General features: G+C 41.6%; 1 protein-coding gene across 1 annotated transcript in view; it reads left to right on the forward strand.

Moving 5' to 3' along the window:
- Window positions 1-13,756, forward strand: part of LOC117353577 (serine/threonine-protein phosphatase 6 regulatory ankyrin repeat subunit A-like) — a 182,252-nt gene that overhangs the window by 88,367 nt on the left and 80,129 nt on the right. The window contains exons 12-13 of the mRNA XM_033929680.1: window positions 2,696-2,794; window positions 8,079-8,207. Coding sequence (XP_033785571.1) covers window positions 2,696-2,794; window positions 8,079-8,207 — 228 coding nt within the window. The remainder of the gene's footprint in view (window positions 1-2,695; window positions 2,795-8,078; window positions 8,208-13,756) is intronic.

Genomic DNA, 13,756 nt, shown 5'->3' on the forward strand with positions numbered 1-13,756 from the left:
TTCTTATATGTTTTGAAAGTTTGAAGAATCTGTCTCTCTCTACTCTCTCTATGCCCTTTATGATCTTATAGGTCTCTATCATGTCTCCTCTGAGTCTCCGCTTTTCCAGGGAGAAGAGCCCCAATCTCTCCAATCTTTCAGTATATGAAAGGTTTTCCATGCCCTTAATCATTCGTGTCGCTCTCCTCTGGACCCTCTCAAGTATTGCCATATCCTTCTTAAGGTACGGTGACCAATACTGAACACAGTACTCCAGGTGCGGGCGCACTATTACCCGATACAATGGCAGGATGACTTCTCTCGTTCTGGTCGTAATACCCTTCTTAATAATACCCAACATTCTGTTTGCCTTCTTCACGGCTGCTGCGCATTGTGCCTTTGACTTCATTGTTGTATCCACCAGTACACCCAAATCTCTTTCAAGGTTACTTCTATATCTACTTCTATATCAATATCTATATAGATAACAGAACTATCATTCAATAATTACATTATTTTGCATATAGTAATAACATAAGAACCAAGTTACCTAAAATATCATTATCAATATTTCCTCCCAACCCCCAACCCCCCCCCCCCCTTTCTGGGCACTAATTGATTAGCATGGGGTTATCACAGGGCTCTTACGGCCTATAAAATAGGTGTCAAGAGGGGCTGACTTGATTGATTTTTTTTTAATGCACTAGTGGCGAAATTAGCATGTGGCCATTAATTAGGAAAATGGGAAACCTGGCCATTCTCCGGCTGCTGCACAAGTGGCCGTGGCGCGCAGGAAAGACCTGCGCTAAGGCCACTTTTTCTGTGGCTCCAGTCAAAGGCCCCTTTTGAGCAGAGCAACGGAAACCTCACTCCTCACCAGTCAGGCGCCAGTTGTTCCTATAGCCGGGTGAGCAACATTGATTAAGCTCTTATCCTTTTCCATATTGAAAAGCAGCCGAGTTGTTACAATAGATAGGCATGGGTCTGTTGGTAATACTTAGCGACTCTTTGCATTGGTACGGCATGCATGTTTCTTGCCTTGTTAACATTTATTGTACTTTATATATTAAACTCAATAAAAAAATTTTGAACTAAAAGAAAGAGCAGCTTGAACGATGAAGGGTGTTGGTTTCTTTAAGTTCATAAGAATATAGGAATTGCCGCTGCTGGGTCAGACCAGTGGTCCATCGTGCCCAGCCGTCCGCTCCCAAAGACCAGTGCCCTGAGACTAGCCTTACCTGCGTACGTTTTTGTTCAGCAGAAACTTGTCTAACTTTGTCTTGAATCCCTGGAGGGTGTTTTCCCCTACTTGAATCCCTGGAGGGTGTTTTCCCCTATAACATCCTCCGGAAGAGCGTTCCAGTTTTCTACCACTCTCTGGGTGAAGAAGAACTTCCTTACATTTGCACGGAATCTATCCCCTTTTAACTTTAGAGAGTGCCCTCTCGTTCTCTCTATCTTGGAGAGGGTGAATAACATGTCTTTATCTACTTTGTCTTGAATCCCTGGAGGGTGTTTTCCCCTATAACAGCCTCTGGAAGAGCGTTCCAGTTTTCTACCATTCTCTGGGTGAAGAAGAACTTCCTTACGTTTGTACGAATCTATCCCCTTTTAACTTTCTCGTTCTCCCTACCTTGGAGAGGGTGAACAACCTGTCTTTATCTACTAAGTTTATTCCCTTCAATATCTTGAACGTTTCGATCATGTCCCCTCTCAGTCTCCTCTTTTCAAGGGAGAAGAGGCCCAGTTTCTCTAATCTCTCACTGTACGGCAACTCCTCCAGCCCCTCAACCATTTTAGTCTCTCTTCTCTGGATCCTTTCGAGTAGTACTGTGTCCTTCTTCATGTAGGGCGACCAGTGCTGGATGTGGTATTCCAGGTGAGGGCGTACCATGACCCGGTACAGCGGCAGGATAACTTTCTCCAATCTGTTCGTGATCTCCTTCTTAATCATTCCTAGCATTCTGTTCGCCCTTTTTGCCGCAGCTGCGCATGGCACGGATGGCTTCATTGACTTGTCGACCAGTACTCCCAAGTCTCTTTCCTGGGGGTTCCCTCCAAGTACTGCACCGGACATCCTGTATTCGTGTATAAGATTTTTGTTACCAACATGCATCACCTTACACTTATTCACATTTAACCTCATTTGCTTTGTCTCGGCCCATTTCTCGAGCATGTTTATGTCACGTTGCAGGTCTTCAGAATCCTCTTGCGTCTTTACTACTCTGAATAACTTCGTATCGTCTGCAAATTTAATCACCTCGCTCGTCGTACCAATTTCCAGGTCGTTTATAAATATGTTGAAGAGCACGGGCCCAAGCACCGAACCCTGCGGCACTCCACTCATGACGCTTTTCCAGTCCGAGGATTGTCTATTTATCCCCACTCTCTGTTTCCTATCCACCAGCCAGTTTATAATCCACATGAGTATTTCACCCTCCATTCCATGGCTCGCAATTTTTCAAAGTAGTCGTTCATGCAGAACCTTGTTGAACACCTTCTGAAAATCCAGATGTACAATGTCGACCGGGTCAATGATATTTATTATAATTTATAACAAAGAATATAGCATTGACCAATTTTTTAGACGCATACATCGCAAATGGATATACAAGGTCAATATATAGAAATGAATAAGAAAACAACAATAATAATTACTCACGTATATCAGTCGTGAGTGTTGTTTTGATTTAACTTGACTCGTTCTTTGTTTTAGAATGGGGAGACAGCCCTACACATCGCAGCCCGCCATGGCAACCTGAAAATGATCACTGCTCTGATCGAAGAAGGAGGGGAGCTCATCGGGCAGTCAAAGGTAACTTCCTGGTGTAATGTGAAATATGTAGATAGATAGATAGAATGACATTAACATGGAGAATAGCAGTTCCCACACAGTGTAATATTTAAGGAAATATATTTAGAACCTTAAGGAAGGTCTAGATTCTTATTCTACAGAACAGAGCAAGTTTATTTGCAGTACTATACAGGTATTGCAGTCATTTTAGCTCTCAATTTAGGTAGGGTTACAAGACGTCTGGAATTCCCTGGAAATGTCCTCCTTTTGAGGCACTTTTTTCCGGGTTTTTTTTTTTTTTTTTTTTCCCATTATTTTTTATTTTCAAATTTTTCATAAAGTGAACAAAATATTAAAGTACAATTGATGAATATACAATATCACTTTTATATCTAATACATCATGTTCTAAATATATTTTCCCCCTCTCCCTCCCCCCACCCTTCTATTATTTTTCAATCATACATTACATATTATATATCATATTATATCATTTTATGTATAAATTATTTTCACTACCTTCCCTCTATGTGTGTCACTAAAAAGTTATTAAAAAGAAGAAAAGAAGAAGAAAAATTCTATTGTTTATTCATTGCAATATTTTGTCAATGGCCCCCATATTTTTATAAATTTAGTATATGTCCCTCTTTGTATTGCTATTACTCTTTCCATTTTGAATATATGACAAATTGTATTCCACCAAAATGTATAATTTAGGTTATTATAATTCTTCCAGTTATTGGTTATATGCTGAATGGCAACCCCTGTCATAATTAATAAAAGCTTGTTATTTTCTGGTGAAATTTGACTTTTTTTCCTCATCATCATTCCAAATAATATTGTATCATATGATATTGATATATGATTTTCCATCAATTTATTAATTTGTGGCCAAATTGAATTCCAAAAAGTTTTAATGTAGGGACAATGATATAATAAGTGATCTAATGTCCCTGGTTCTAGATTACAGTGCCAGCATTTATTGGACTTAGAACTATCTAATTTTTGCAAACGTGTAGGGGTCCAAAAAGCTCTATGTAATAAAAAGAACCAAGTTTGTCTCATAGATGCTGACACTGTACATCTCATTCTCCAAGACCAAATTAGTGGCCATTGAGATGCAGTAATTTTTTCCGGGTTTTGAGAAGCCTCCTCAATCACGTCGGGCAGGGAGGTAGTCCGCGCATGTGCACCTGATAATAATAATAATAATAATTTATTCTTATATACCGCCAGACCAGAAATGGTTCCAGGCGGTTCACAACAAGTACAGCTGAACATGCAGCGAAAAATACAATTCAAAATAGAAATGCATCAAATTGTAAAATATAAGAAACTAGTATTTTAGCCCGTTACATTAACGGGTGCTAGTAGTGTGGTCGGCTCTTGTAGACCCTTGACCCCGCCCCCCCTCCCCTTCCCTTTTCGCGGTCCCGACTCCACTTCTACGGCCCCGAAGCAGCGTGTGTAGAGTGATGCAGATGCTGCTGGAGTCGGTAGGTTTGGAGTCGGGACCGCGGGAAGGGAAGGGAAGGGGGGTGGGGGCGGCAAGGCAAAGAACTTACTTTTACCAGAGCGGGGAGTCCAGCGCTGGCGGCCACTCCTGCCGGCGAGTGTAGTTAGGTGCTGTAAGGCTGGGGACCCGCGCATGCACACTTCTGCCACCACGGACCTACATCTCACGGAACAGGGAAAGTGGAACACGCAGGTAGGCGTGCGCATGCGCGGTGAGGGTTTTATTATATAGGATACATAATTATTTTAAAAGCAAAAAGTGCATTAGGATACAAACTTATCAAATAGCTGTGTCTTTAATAATTTTCTAAAATAGAAATAAGAAGAAGCTTTGATTTTTCCAAACCAAATATTCAATTTAGCAGGCGGGGCTAGGTTGGGGCTGGGGGCGGGATTAGGGCATTACAGGGCAGGGATGGGCGGGTCTAGGGGGGTCCAGATTTTCTGATTGGAAAATCTGGCAACCCTAAATTTAGGGATCTAACACAAGGGAAACATGCCAGAAGACGTATGAGGAGAGACTGGAAGCCCTGAATATGTATACCCTAGAGGAAAGGAGAGACAGGGGAGATATGATTCAGACGTTCAAATACTTGAAGGGTATTAACGTAGAACAAAATCTTTTCCAGAGAAAGGAAAATAGTAAAACCAGAGGACATAATTTGAGGTTGAGGGGTGGTAGATTCAAAGGCAATGTTAGGAAATTCTACTTTACGGAGAGGGTGGTGGATGCCTGGAATGCGCTCCCGGGAGAGGTGGTGGAGAGTAAAACTGTGACTGAGTTCAAAGAAGCGTGGGATGAACACAGAAGATTTAGAATCAGAAAATAATATTAAATATTGAACTAGGCCAGTTACTGGGCAGACTTGTACGGTCTGTGTCTGTGTATGGCCGTTTGGAGGAGGATGGGCAGGGGAGGGCTTCAATGGCTGGGAGGGTGTAGATGGGCTGGAGTAAGTCTTAACAGAGATTTCGGCAGTTGGAACCCAAGCACAGTACCGGGTAAAGCTTTGGATTCTCGCCCAGAAATAGCTAAGAAGAAAAAATAAAAATAAAAAAATTTAAATTGAATCAGGTTGGGCAGACTGGATGGACCATTCGGGTCTTTATCTGCCGTCATCTACTATGTTACTATGATGTTATTTTTAAAATTCTTTATGGTCTCTTCACTCCTCTAGTTCCTTTATCCTGGAATCTTTACAGATTCTCTTTTGCAAGGGGCAACCAACAATATAAATTATCTCTCCCTTCCAGAAAAGGGATTAGAGGAGTTTAGATTTTTGGCCAATCTTTGATTTTTAAGTTTTCTCAACTTTGGAACGATCTTCCGTTCCTTATAAGAAGCTCTGGTTCTCTTCTATTTTTTCGTAAGCTTTTGAAAACTACTTTATTCACTAAACATTTTGGAAATTTAATTCTTTTCGAAATTTTTCTTGTATGGTTTATATTTTTTTAAGTTAACTATTGTAAACCGGGTCGAGTTTTCTTAGAATGGAGACTCTGTATATAAAGCCAAGTATTAGATTAGATCAGATTAGAAAATCTGAACGATTAATTATGCTGGATGGGTAGGAAGTTACTCTGATTAAGGGCCAGATGCGTTATTTCTTCATATTGCTGCTTCTGGTTGGACTGGGGAAGATCCAAAAACAAGAGAGGCTTGGTGATAAATCCACTTTTATTATTATTCTGGGCTAGAGGAGCTAGGGTCATGTGGTGCTTAGCAGCCCAATCACAATTCAGGGATAGTGGAGATGGAAGCATGGATCTGAGCTGGTTTGACTGGTCACTTGCTTCCTGACTGGCCAGATACCAGAGTCCTGACAAGATCAAGAGGGTCGTTGTCTGGGAATCTCCAGGGGCTGGTATTTCTGTTGTCACACTCCAGCCTCTTTGATTGCTGTTAATGTGAAAATGCTGTTCTTGGAGAATACAGGTAGTTAACTCTGTTGCACCAATCCAACCTCTTTTGTCAGCCACTGATTGGGCATTTAACTTCTTTTGTTTCAGGCTTTCAATGGTCTGAAGGCAGAGGCTGCCAGATTCGTTCAGAATGGAGTTAAAGCAATACTTTTTATCATTCTTAAATCCAGCAAAATTAATCATATCATGTTACACTGGGGGGCCACTTTACTGCATGTCCTTGTACTGCACAGTGCTCTTGAAAGAGAGAAAGAAGAAGAGAATGGGAAATATCACCTTTCCGTGCACTAGGGTGCACTGGGAGGGACCTAAGACTCTGATTGGTTCAGATACCTAATGCCTCTCCCATTGGAGACGCCTTAGCCACCTGGGCCAATCAGGGCCTTAGGCCCCTTCCCGGTGCATCCTGGGATGCACTGGGTGGGGCCTAAGACTCTAGCCCAGGCACCTAAGGCCCTTCCTATAAGTATGCCTGGGTCAATCAGAGTCTTAGACCCCTCCCAGTGCATCCCAGGATGCACTGGGAAGGGGAAAGACTGCTAATTTGATGAGGCGGGCCTGCTGGCAAGAGGGGAGTGGGCATCCCTCCTACAGATGTTCCATCAAAGGTACCAGGGTGTGTGTGGGTATGTTGGGCTCTCTTTGGAAGGGTACTGGGGGGGGATCAGTTGATGGGTGGGTGGGTGGAAGGGAAGAAGGGAGAGAGAGAGAGAGGAATTGGGGATCTCCCTGCCACTTCAGCTAATCATGGCAGGGGAATTCCCAATCAGCTCAGCCGGCAGAACTCCCCGAAGCTGCAGTTTCAGGGAGTCCTGCAGGTTCAGCTGATCAGAGATTCCTCTGCCATGATCAGCTGATGTCAGGCTGTGGACTATTGTTGGGATCCCCCAGCAAGGACAGGAGCCAGAAATGTAGGCCAGAGTTTTCCAGGCCTACATGTCTGGTACCTACCTTTGTGTGAATCGTGCCTACTTAGGTGCTTTAGGCCGCCTAACGCCACTTCTGGCATTGGCCTCGCCTACTTTGGATTTGGCTGCCTAAAGTGCCTATGTAAGCGCAATTCTGGTAGGTGCGTCAACCTTGACTTTTTTGACATTTCAAACTGCGTTCTTCAATGAACTTAGTGTCGGAAGGGCGCCTACCAATGCCTAAGTTTAGGCGCTGGTTTTAGAATTTCCCTCTTAGATTATTCTTGATTTCGATGCTGGAAGGTTTTGTAGATCCATCTCGGAGTGACATAACATAACATAATTTGTTAATAATCGTGTGGACTCTTTCAGAAAGTGTGGGCCCTCTTTGCATATAGTACACCTCTTTCCAAAAAGTGCACATTCACCCCAAATTATATAAAGTGCACCTAAAGTTAGGCACCTAATTTAATTGAGGACTAGGCTTAATTAGTGCTGATAATCAGCATCAATACCTTTTAATTGGCACTAATTGGAATTAATTGAAAGTTAAGCACCTAATTTGGTAGGTGTGATTCTACAGCAGTTAGGTGCCTTGTGCAAAGCACATCGTTAAAAGTGGGCTTGGTCAGTGGACAGATCATGGGTGCAACGTTGAGTTAGGAGCTGTTGGCCGCCTAACTTGGGGGCAGGCATTTAGGCCAAGAAAACCTAGGGTGCGCCTGAATGTTAGACAGCTTCGTTCCACCTAAACATCATTCTAGAATAGGCACCTAACCTGTATAGAATTTTGCTTAGCGTTGCACCAGTTGGCGCTCACGTTTTAAGCAACATATACAGAATCGGGCCCTCAATGACTTTGCTCCTGTGATGGAAAACGAAAATGAACATTCCAAGAAATGCCGAGGGAAACGATACAATGCGAAAATTTTCTGACTGCCTATATGTAATATTTTCCAGGTTGGAGAGAGCCCCCTTCACATTGCGGTCCGACACTGCCACTTGCCTGTAGTAGAAGAGATACTCAGGTATCTGGTCAATGAGAAGAGTCGTCTGGAAGCTACTGCATGCGTCAACCAACAAAACAAGGTAAGTAGCTGATCATGAAAGAAGGACACTACACTTTGCATTCTGTGCTGAAATGCATGACAGCAAGACTTGAGTACATGTAGTCGACGACTTACGACCGCAATTGGTTTTGACTGCTGGGTCGTAAGTGGATCAGGACGTAAGTCGGCCTATGTTAAATTAAGGCAAGAATATTAGACTGGGTAATGATATTTTAATAATTTTAATCATCTTAAAGCAATCTGTTAACAACATTTTCTTTCTTTCTAAGTCAAACAACAATACAATTGTAGAAAAACAGACAATGATAAGAAATACAGTACAGTAAAGTACATTTAAGTCATGGCACCACTGGTGCTTGGCGGTGGATTGTTGATATCTTCTTCATCAGGCGAGGCTGCGGACCTGGTGATGGATGGAGTTGCTCTTTTCATAAACATAGTGAGCTTCGTCTGAATTGTTTGCTTTTTTTTCTCTTCATAAATTTCACAATAAGGATGAAATGTGTCATATGCCATCTGTTCAATCCTCGCAAATCGTTCAATGTTTGGGTCCATGTCTTCAAAATGGGCGAAGAGTTTATTCAGTAGAGATAAACCTTCTGCCAATCCCTTTGTGGTGAACATTTGTTGTTGCGCCTCATCCTCTTGGTCTTTCTCTAATTCTCTTATTTTTTCTTCCGCCACTCTCTTTCTTCTAATTCTATCAGCTCTTCATTCGTAAGTTCCCCTGATTCCCGGTCTAGCAACTCCTCAAGATCTTCCATTTCACATGCCAACGAAAGGTCTTTTGACAGTTTCACTATTTCTTCACGAATCTCATCAAGCTCTTGTTCACTGTTAAATCCAGTGAAGGTATTCACATAGCTCTTAACACACTTCTTCCACACATCATTCATACACTTTTCCGTCACTGAGTCCCAAGCTGTAGCAAGATTTTTTATACACTTAAGAATGTTATACCGTGTCAATAGTCACGTAATGATAGTTCAGGGTCGACATCTATAGCAGCTATGGCTTGGGCGAAAGTGGTGCTGAGATAGTTTGCCTTCAAAGTAGCAATCGCCCCTTGGTCCATCGGTTGAATAAGTGGTGTAGTGTTCGGGGGCAAAAATAACACTTTCACATTGGGATAGAGATCAGCTAAGTGACGTGGATGTCCAGACGCATTATCAAGCAACAGTAAAATTATGAAGGGGATTCCTTTCTCCAAACAGTACTCACGCACTTGAGGAATAAAACAATTACTGTACCAATCCTCAAACAAAGCCTGGTTCATCCAGGCATTACGGCTTGATCTATAATAAACTGGCAAAGTGTGCTTGTTCACATTCTTAAATTTTCAGAATGGTAAATTAATAAGGGCTTCAGCTTGAACCCCCTTGATATTCCCTCCAAGCAATAGAGTGAGTCTGGCATGCTTTTGGTTTCTTTGTGAGTGTAAGAGCGTCCTGGCATCCGGTTCCAATAACCCTGTTTCATCCACGTTAAGGGCTCCTTTTACAAAGTGAGATAGATGACAGGAGCCTATGGGAGACTTTTACAGGTTGTGAGACCTATTCCTACATTTTGCTGAAGTTGCTGAAGTCACGGGCTTGTGCAAACTGGTTTCAGTTCAGATGCTGAGATGCTAACGAGTTGCATGTGAGTGTGTGGATTTCTTGCTATGAAGTTTCTCAAAGGACACCAACCAGTGCTGGAAAGACAGTGAGCTATTTAACAGTGCTGAAAGAAAATGCCAGTCAGCAAGACACTCCATCATCCGGGAACTTAAGAACTGATAAAGTGATGCCAGGCTAATGCGCTCAGGCACTGATATTAATGTACCCGTGTGAAGAATAGAAACTTCAGGAAGAAGAAAGTTCTAGAAGCTATGCCTGTCCAGGGCCCCCCAGGGAAGAATGGAAGCGTGGACTAGGAGAGGGTTAGATAGGCAGTTGGTTTTATCCAATAGGACGATACATATTCCCAGCCAGGGGAAGGGTCTAATAGAAAGGTACTTTCTGTATAAAACCCCCATGCTGTGGTAGAGTTTCTTTAGAGAGACTGCGCCATACTTACAGAAAAAATGCTGGCACTGTTCGTATGAGGTTTTTTTCTCTCCGTTGTATATGTCCAAACTGATTTATTTCTGATTTGACAAATGCTGCTATAATACTAATTACTAGAATAAAAAGTTATTTGCTTTGGAATATACAATGTAATCTTGTGGGTTTTTATTTTTGGGTTTTTATTTTTTTCTCCTTCACGACGGATCCCCCCAGTGAGGAAAAGTAAGCAGCCTTTTACTTCAAAAGGCACGCTAGTGTTTTTAGTGCGTGCTTAGCGCACACTAAAATGCCACGCACGCTAGCCGCTACCGCCTCCTCTTGAGCAGGCGGTAGTTTTTCAGGAAGCGCGTGCTAATCCAGTGCGTGCGCTAAAAAAGCTAGCGCACCTTTGTAAAAGGAGCCCTAAAAATTTGCTCTGCCAGGTAACCCTCCACCTTGATTTATGTCTTCTAAACTATCAACAACCCTTTTAGCTCCTTCCTCATCCGCACTCGCTGCTTCTCCAGTCACCCAAACATTGTGCAACTGGAATCTATTTTTAAACCTCTTAAACCAACCAGTACTTGCCACAAATTCTTGACTGTAGTCTTACCAGCGCGTTCCTCTAAAGTCCCAAACAGACTTCTAGCCTTCGACTGTACTGTAAAGAAGCTTAAGGGCGTAGGCTTTTGAATCTGATCTTCCATCCAAATGTTTAACAATTTCTCCATTTCATGGATGGGCCCCAATACTTTGCTTCGTAATCACTGTTGACCGCAAAGGTGCAGAACCTTTCGCAGCTTCACGAATTCTATTTTTGGCCTTTATAACAGTCGACACAGTAGAGTGTGATAACTTTATATCATTCACTTTCTTTCCTCCTTCATACTGTTTTATCATCATCATTTTGGTGTCCTTTCTTTCCTTTTTGGAAGGCTGAGGAGTGGACAGAGACAATTTCCTCCTCGTTCTCATTTTTATTGCATGAAATCGCCAAAACAACACGGCAGAAGCTCACATGGAGCAACACCCCTGCGTATGTTAACACACTGCGTAGCGAGACTTCGGAGAGCGAAAGTCGCATTGTAAGATCAAACAGTCGTAACTTGGATAGGTCGTAAGTTATGTATATATGTACCAATGATGGAGATATACATTCCCTTATCATTTCCAAATTAGATTATTGCAATGCTTTGTTCATGGGCATATCCCAAAAAGAAATTAGACGCCTTCAAATCATACAGAACGCTTCCATAAAAAATAATTTATAAAGCTAAGAAATTCGACCACGTCACTCCTTTACTTAAAGAGTCCCACTGGCTTCCCGTGGTACATCGTATTCAATATAAAATTTGTTTGCTTACGTTCAAATCAATAATGTCCCAAACCCCAGCTTTTATTTTTAGAGTCCTAATTCCCTATACAACTTCAAGAACTCTTAGATCTCAGGACCAACATCTATTGGCTATTCCATCATTGAAAGTTATAAACACTAGACGGCTTACTATATTTTCAGTGACCGCACCACAATCCTGGAATAATCTTCCTATTTATATTAGAGAAGAAAAGAACTTAGTTAATTTTAAGACTAAGCTTAAAAGTTTCTTATTCAATGATGCTTTTAATTAATACTCAATGATGTTTTTAATTAATATACAACTTTATAATCTTTCTTATCTTTTACATTTTTATTTATGTTTTTATTCCCTCCCTATTGTTGTAATCCTGAAATATAAAATTTGATACATAATGTAACCCTTTAAATATCGTTTCCCTAATGTTTCATGATTGTAAGTTTTTGTAATTATGTAATTTTATTTGTCTATGTAATAACTACCCCAAGTTTTTATTTATTCATTATTGATTGTATATCGCCTAGAATGTAGAATAGGCGATTAATCAAATTGCATAATAAACTTGATAAACTTGATAAACTTGATATGCTTGCATATGTATGTATGAAGTAGGGAATTACAGGCCGATAAGTCTGACTTCTGTGGTAAGCAAATTAATGGAAACACTTTTAAAACAGAGAATGGTCAAGTTTCTGGAATCCTGTGGATTACGGACCGGAGACAACATGGATTCACTAGAGGTAGGTCTTGGTAGACAAATCTGATCAATTTCTTTGACTGGTTGAACAGAGAATTAGATAGAGGATGTGCGCTAGATGTGGTGTATTTAGATTTTAGCAAAACTTTTGGCAGTGTTCCACACAGACGTCTAATAAATAAACTGAGTGCCCTTGGGTTGAGACCCAAAAATGGACTGGGTCAGAAACTGGTTGAGTGGAAGGCGACAGAGGGTAGTGATCAATGGAGATCGCTCTGAGGAAAGGGATGTCACCAGTGGTGTGTCTCAAGGTCCTGTTCTTGGACCTGTTCTTTTTAACATATTTATAAACGATATTGCTGAAGGGTTGTCGGGCAAGATTTGCCTCTTTGCGGATGATGCCAAAATCTGCTATAGAGTAGACACGCCAGAAGGTGTGAATAACATCAAGAAAGATCTGGAGAAGCTTGAAGAATGGTCTGAAATTTGGCACCTAAAATTTAACGCTAAGAAATGCAAGGTCGTGCATTTGGGCTGCAAAAACCCGAGGGACGGTACAGCTTAGGGAGTGAAGAACTTATGGGCACGACAGAAGAGCGGGACTTGGGTGTGATTGTATGTGATGATGTTAAGGTGGCCAAGCAGGTTGAAAAGGTAGAAGGATGCTAGGGTACATAGGGAGAGGTATGGCCAGTCAGAAAAAGGAGGTATTGATGCCCTGTATAAGACTCTGGTGAGACCTCTTTTAGAACATTGTGTACAATTTTGGAGAACTCTCTATTATACATTTATACATCTATATTTAAGGGATAAGAACATAAGAATTACCGCTGCCAACTTTGTCTTGAACCCCTAGAGGGTGTTTTCCCCTATAACAGAGCATTCCAGTTTTCTACCACTCTCTGGGTGAAGAAGGATCAGTCTGAATGATCTAAAGGTGGCCAAACAGGTTGAAAAGATGACGGCGAAAGCTAGAAGGATGCTCTTTTCTAGTTTTAATTCCTTCGGTAGGGCATTCCTGATTGCAAATGATCTGCTTCTGAGTCTCATCAGAATTGTGACTATTGAAAGGAACAGTATTGATCTCCTGTTACCCTTAGTGAAAGGCTTCAAGGAAGGAGAGTTTGCACTTTGCACTTTGGAGTTAAGTGTATCATGCGTCAGAGATATTCAGCGCTATTTAACGGAGCAGAAATGGCACTAACTAGTTTTACAGTGCGCCACCAGCTAAACGTGAATATTCAACTCAAGATAACCAATTATCTTTGCTGAATATTTGTGGTTAGCGGTTAAAAGCAATAACCATTAGCTTTCTGCACTGACCGGCCAAATCAGGCGGTGTAAATAGAAGTCCTATCTTTGACCAGTATAAATGATTTTTTTTTTAAATTTATATTTTATTGCAATTTTAACATCCTATATAATAAAAAGCTAGCCGCGCATGCGCACTCAGACCTGCGTGATCTGTCTTCCCTGATCCGTAGGTCCG

This window comes from Geotrypetes seraphini, chromosome 2, assembly GCF_902459505.1.
Source record: "Geotrypetes seraphini chromosome 2, aGeoSer1.1, whole genome shotgun sequence".
NCBI classification, from domain to species: Eukaryota; Metazoa; Chordata; class Amphibia; order Gymnophiona; family Dermophiidae; genus Geotrypetes; species Geotrypetes seraphini.